Source organism: Echinops telfairi, unplaced genomic scaffold, assembly GCF_000313985.2.
Source record: "Echinops telfairi isolate 266 unplaced genomic scaffold, ASM31398v2 ScPeMD7_7457;HRSCAF=8495, whole genome shotgun sequence".
Classification (NCBI taxonomy): Eukaryota; Metazoa; Chordata; class Mammalia; order Afrosoricida; family Tenrecidae; genus Echinops; species Echinops telfairi.
In genome coordinates, this window is record NW_022111357.1 from 3,615,814 (window position 1) to 3,622,276 (window position 6,463).

Consider the following 6,463-nt stretch of genomic DNA (forward strand, 5'->3'; position numbering starts at 1 on the left):
CGGCGACGACGACGACGACGACGGGCGCCCGGAGCGGGGCGTGGGCCGCGCCGACCTGGTCATGAGCTTCGTCAACATGGGTGAGTGCGGCCGCCGGCGGGCGGGGAGCCTGCGCCTCCGCCGGGGCTCGCCGCTCGCTCGGGACCCCGGGCCGTAGCGACCCTCGGGGCCCGGCCTCCGGGCCGCACGGCGGGCACAGGCGGAGGGCACCGGGACGCCCCCAGCACCCCGAGAGCGGGTGTCCCTAATGGCTCTCCTGTCAGGGATCGGGGGCCGGAGAAGGCCCCGATCTGTGGGCAGGCGCTGGGGCTTGTCCCCGCCCGCCAGCACCTGGGACAGGGCCGGGCCGACTGACGGTCCGCGTCTCTGGAAGGAGCCTGTGTGCAGCCTGGACCCCCTGTGCTCCCAGGCAACCCAGCTCGTCCTGCGGCACAATTGTGCTCGGAACTGTCCGAGGCTGCATTTGCCATCACTAAGTGCGCTGCGCTGCTAACCGAAAGGTCAGCAGTTTGAAACTACCAGCTGCTCCGCTGAAGGAAGATAGGCTGTCTGCTCCCCTAAAGATGTACAGGCTCACAAACCCACACGGGCAGTTCTACTCTCTTCTCTAGGGTCGACAAGAATTGAAATCCACTCCATGGCAGTGAGTTCAGTGATGGCTCCCCTTAATCCCTCATCTGCTTTGCCTGCTTTCTGAGTCTAGTGACCAGCACGGGTCAGGACACGGACAGACACCAGGCTGGGACTGCAGACCTTATGACTGGAGCTCAGCCCTGGGGAGGGAAGAGCCAGGGAGCCTAGAGCCACAGCCTCCAGCCTCCCCTACAGCTTTGCTCTCAAATCCAGCCACTTGTTAACAACAATGCTACTCACCGCTTTCCCCGGACAGTGAGGCTCTCTCAGAGAGACAGTGACACACTAGGACAGCACAGCCCCTATGAGCCCAGCCAGGACTCCATCCAGGTGTGGAACTCCACACCCAGTGCTCAAGGAGGTAACCTTTCTCGTGTAAGGACAAGCTTTATGGGGTGGAGAGAGTGGCTTTGACAGAGGAACATGGGGCCGAGTGGCAGCAGGCTTTAGGGGTCCTCAGCCATTTGCTACTACCTGTAATGCAGGAGGAGAGGAGGCTCAAGAGGGTTCTAGATGGGCTGCCACAGTGGGATGAACCGTTAAACCAGTGCTAAGAGCCCAGTGCCAGGCACAGGACCCTGATCAGTGGTCTCTGGATGCTGCCTACTTAGATGGCCAGCAGGCTGGCCAGGCCTGGGTCTTGAGGCAGCTGGGACAAAACACGAGAGTTGGACCTCTGTTGTCAGGACAAGCTGACCCAAGGATCAGTTCCCAGATGTGATCCATTAGAGTGGAGGCACAGAAGTCCATTGGACCGCATCACGCCAGCCTCCCTCGGTGAAAGACATCCAGATCTGGTAGAAGCTGTTCCATGAATTGAGCTGGACTTGCGTTTAGGCATACTGGTTTCCCCTCCTGCTTCTGCTGTGTGATCTTAGGCATCCCATGTCTCTCGGAGCATGGAGTCCCTCTTGTAAAGAAGGGCTCCTGGTGATCACTCCCTTGTGTGGTTGTGTGATAGAGGAGTGCACTTTGGAAGGTGAGCCTGGGTCGGGTCACTGCTGACCTTGTCCCAGCTGCTGTCCCATCCTTGGGGTGGAAATGACAGGAACCTCCCTACATGTTTTGCACACATATGAAACCCAGAAACTGATTTTTAAAATCAACACAAATGCATTCGTACCTGTTTTTAGAATAAAAACTAGCCACCTATTTCCTCATCATCCTGTGCCATAGCATATGAAGCTGTTTGCCAGCCCTGTTTTACAGGTGAGGAGTTGAGACCCAGAGAGGTTAAACAGCCTGCCAGGTCACCCAACATCAAGGGCCAAGGATCACAAATCCCAGGTCTTCCCACGGCATCACCAAGTCTCATTAAGATCCCAGGACTCCGATGCTGTGGGATCAACAACAGATCTTTGTTCAGGGAAGCCCAGGCTGAGGGCGGCACAGCCAGCTGTCAGAGGGCCTTCTTTAGTCTGCAGTACTGATTGCACTAGTGGGACTCTCTAAGCTAGACTGGTGTGACTGCTGGTTCCAAGGGGTACATAGGGTATTAGACACATGTCAGGAACCTATTCGTGTGTGGAGGCCCAAGTCCCAGGGCCCTGAAGGTCAGTAGCCTAAGAACAGCAATGGACCCTAATGGCAGAGTCGCTGTGGCATCAGCACCCACACCCAGGCTTGCATATCTGTGGCCCCAGCCCCTCCTCTCCTGTTGGTCTTTTCTGGCTTGGTGTCAGTCTGTAGGGCCTGGAGGCCCTGGGGCCTATCTCAGACCTCCCATCACGGGCCAGACATCTGTGTCTGAGCAGACACTTTGGAAGCTGGTTCTGGTTTCCAGGGACTGCGTGAGGAAGAGGCCAGGACTTTGGTCAGAGTGGGCAGCACTGCCTGACTTGTCTGTCTGTCAGTCTCAGCTTTGTAGACTCTTACTCGGATACAGATGCAGCCTGTCTGCACCCTGGACCCATTGAACTTCTGGGAGGATGAGGATCAGCATCATCCAAAGCTGCTTCCTCTGAGGCAGAAGGCAGCCATATTGCCTCTACCACCTTTTTACCAATCTACCTCAGCCATCCTGCCCCCAGTCATGGCATTCTTCATTTCTCTGCTGGGTTTGCCGATCCATTGCAACATCCACCCCAAACTCACAGACCATAAACACAGTTAGATGGTTTATTGGATAAGTTATGTGGCATCAGGATGAACTTGGAAGTGACAGGAGCAGGTAATGTTAGGAAGCAGACAAGCAGGGTCTGGGAAGCCTTCCCAAAGAGAGGTGCACAGCCCCACTTTCTTGGTGTAGGACAGTTCTCTGCCATGCAAGCCTCCACTCAGCCCCTGAGGACAGGCTCATTATCACCAGCCAGTTCCTTTTCAAAACTCAACTGGCCAGTCCACTCACAAGTGGCTCCATCTATTTGTACAGTAACTGACATTTTCTGCTGGCTTCTTCCCTGGACAAAAGTCACAAGTTTCTTGGAGGGACTAGGGCAAGTGTCACATGGCAACTGTGATAGCACCTCCTCAGGGCCTAGGGAAAAACCACCCTGCCGTTTTATTTTTCTCTTTTTACAGAACCAAGTCAAAAGGATACATAAACACACAGACAAACCCACTTCATGTCACTGTCCCTGGCCTGCCTGTGACCACAGACAGGGCCCTGAACTGGGAGGTTCGAACCAAGTTCTGTACCACCTGGGCCCTCCCTCACTTTCCCGCACCTCCTTAGCCATGCGAGCCTCTTCTATGTGCTTCTACTTTCCCTTTTAGGATGCAGCGACAGTGTCAGAAATACCGGGTGCCTCCTAGCCCTGACCCTGGGGCTCTCACCAGCACCATCCTCCCTATCCGAGCTCAGGTTTGATGTCTGTACTGCCAAGGGTGGAGGGAGGACCAACTCTTATTGTCCCCCAGTCAGCCGAGGCACAGTCTTGGTATTCCTGACTGAGAAAGTGAGTCACAAACAGCAGCAGGAGGGAGAATCTAGCCAGGAACAGAACACAGCAATCTTTGCTGTTCCTCTAACCCTCCCTGAACCAGACTCGTTTGCTCCATGATCTTGAGTGACAAGGACAGAGTACTTGATGAAGTGAGGTGGTTGGATCTCAGAAGAGCAGTGCTGAATGGGAGTTAGGGACTTTGTCTTTAGATGCATACGCAAACCAAACCTCCACTGCCATCAAAACTGACACCCTAAAGGCTAGAATAGAACTACCTCTTTAGGAGGAGAAAGCCTTGTCTTTCTCCCTCGGAGTCACTGGTGGAGTCAAACTGCTGACCTTGTGGTTAGCAGCCCACCATACCACTAGGGCTCCTTTAGATATATTAAGTGCTGGTGAATTGAAAAATCACTGAATGCTAATTATGATATAAACGGAGAATTCCATTTTACAAAGATTTTTATTTAGGAATTTCAGAAAATAATGTATGTTCATTGTAGAAAATTCAAACCTTATAGAAATTCTGTGACAGAAAATTCAGGCCATATATTCAGAAATATATAGCATAGGAACCACTAGTAATCCTCCCTCTGTCTCTGAGAAAACCAGTGTTTTAATCCTTTAGTGTAGTCCCCACCCCAATTGGTATTTTATCAATATAGGTATTGGCATTAGTATTTTCTTTTAAAGTGGGACATTAATGCACACTGCTATGCTGCTTTGTCTTCTATCTGACAATAAATTCTTTAGCCAACTCTTAGAATGATCCCATGCCCAAAGATGTTTCCCTTCCCATAGTTTGAGGGTGGGTTCCTTTTTCCTAAAACCTTGTCTGGCTGTCAGGATGATATGCCCTGTGGTCCCTGATGATTCATTGCTCCTCAGCGTTTCTTCACTTTTCAGGGGCAAATGACCATTATTGCTTCCAATTCAGAGAGAAGTCAGATGAGTTCCAAAGAGTAAGTCATCCTGGTCCTGGTGACTCAGATGGACAGGAGCAGATATGAAAAAGGCCTTCAGCAGTGAGGAGGAATGGTTCTGGAGGTGGGAGGGCAGAGAGTTTAATCACTCCAGGACACACTGAAGTCTAGTTATGGGTAAGCCACTTGGGAATTGGGAGGAGTTAGGCAGGTCACTGTGAGTTTGCACTTATATCCTCCACCTTCAAAGCCAGAATGCCAATACTTAGGGTGGTCAATTTAGTGAAGGAATATAAGAGAGTAGCAAGTGCCTGGTATTACTCAATCAAAGGCAGCTCTGATGATGAGGAAAGGGGCTGCTGTGTTTCTCTCTAGCCTCATCCATTACTTAAGGACCTATAGTGGTCTAGAACATGGTGTCAGGATCAGGCTGCCTGCATCCAAATCTCCATCACTGCCTACTATTTGTGGTGGATGTTGAGGTGGCCTGCCGATATTTTCTTCAGGACTGAGTCCCTCATTGTTCTTAGCTGTCTGGAGAGTGGGCAGCTGACAGCTTATATCTGAGTCCTCCAGGCACTGATTGACAGGGCTTAAGGGAGCTATCTTGCCCAAAGTTATGTGCTATCCCTGGACTATTAACTCCAGAGCCCCAGGACAGTCAGAATTGAAGGATGTTATGACTACATCACCGTTCAATTTTGCCCTGCTTTCTCCATTCTCTCACAAAGCGCATTCTCCAAGAAACTTCTCAACTCAGAGTCCTGACCAGAGACCCGAACCTAAGACACCAATTACATAGTGAGATAGTTAAAGTGTACTGTGCCAACCTGGCTGATAAACACATGTGGGGTTAATTGACGGGTAGAGCGATAAATGAGCCTCGCCTTTCTAGTTCTCCAGTCTCTTGCTTTCTGATGGTTGGACCAGGGTGTAGCTTTCTAAGCCGGTTCCCTGCTTCAGCTGGCAGGTCTCACTTCCTGCAAGACATCCCTGAGAAGAAGCCACATGGACCTACCCCTGTGCAGCCTTGGGTGTTGGACCAGTCAAGTGGAGACCCCTGCTAGTGCTGAAATGCTAACACATTCACTGATTCGGCTTTCCTCCTGCAGTCAGCATCATTGTGTTTTGTGAGATGGAGGAGGACTTTGTGGATTGGTGTCGGACATATGGGCTAATGTTGGACTTGTGGGCTTGGACAGCACTGGGTTGGGATGTTTTCTTGATGTGCACTTACCCTTTATATAAAACTCTCTCTTATACATATGAGTTTCTGTGGGTTTGTTTCTCTAATGTACCCAGACTAACACACATAGTTTTGTGTAATTTTATGCCTCAATTTATTCAACTATAAAGAGAGAGAGAATCATTTCTCCTTTAGAGGAGTCTCTCGGCAGTGCAATGGTTAATGCAGTTAGGATTATTAAATAAGCCAAGTGATATAAGTTGCTGAAAATGTTATATAGTAAATACTCAATAAAAGTTAGGGTTATTTTTTCCCCCTCTTTGTTCAATTTTAACCCAAAGCCAACTGATTAGTGGCAGATCAGAAGTAAAACCTGTGTATTTCCTTGAACTGTTGATCTTGCCCCCTGAGCAGCAGCCATGCCTTCTGAACTGTCCAGGTCCCTTCATGCTGTCTGGAGCACATTGAACTGCTCAAGATTTAAGGAGCAGGTTGAATGATGTGTCTTTTGTTGCTACTTGCTGGCAAGCGGAAACTCTGCCCGATCCTGCACCATCTTCATGATTGTTGCTATGCTTGAGTCTGTTGTGGCCAAGACATTAGTCCGTTCCTGGAGGGCTTCCCTTGCCTTCATTGACCTGCCACTTTACCAATCATCATGGCCTTTTTGAGGGATTGGATTTTCCTGATGAATCTAAAGTAAGTGAGTTAGTTAATTGTGCTAGCCTGGCCGATAATCACACGTGGTGCTGGTTGAAAGGCGGAGGGATAAATGGGTGGTGAAGCCTCGCCTTTCTAGTTCTCGGGTCTCTTGTTTTGTGATGGTTGCATCGGGTGCA

At 50.5% G+C, this 6,463-nt stretch overlaps 1 protein-coding gene across 1 annotated transcript in view; it reads left to right on the forward strand.

The window, feature by feature from the left end:
• Position 1: 1 nt before the first annotated feature.
• LOC105978860 (bone morphogenetic protein 8B-like) overlaps positions 2 to 6,463 on the forward strand; it is a gene marked incomplete at its 5' end in the record, with an annotated part of 33,707 nt that continues 27,245 nt past the window's right edge. The window contains one exon of the mRNA XM_013005247.2: positions 2 to 80. Within this exon, the coding sequence (XP_012860701.1) occupies positions 2 to 80 (79 nt within the window). The remainder of the gene's footprint in view (positions 81 to 6,463) is intronic.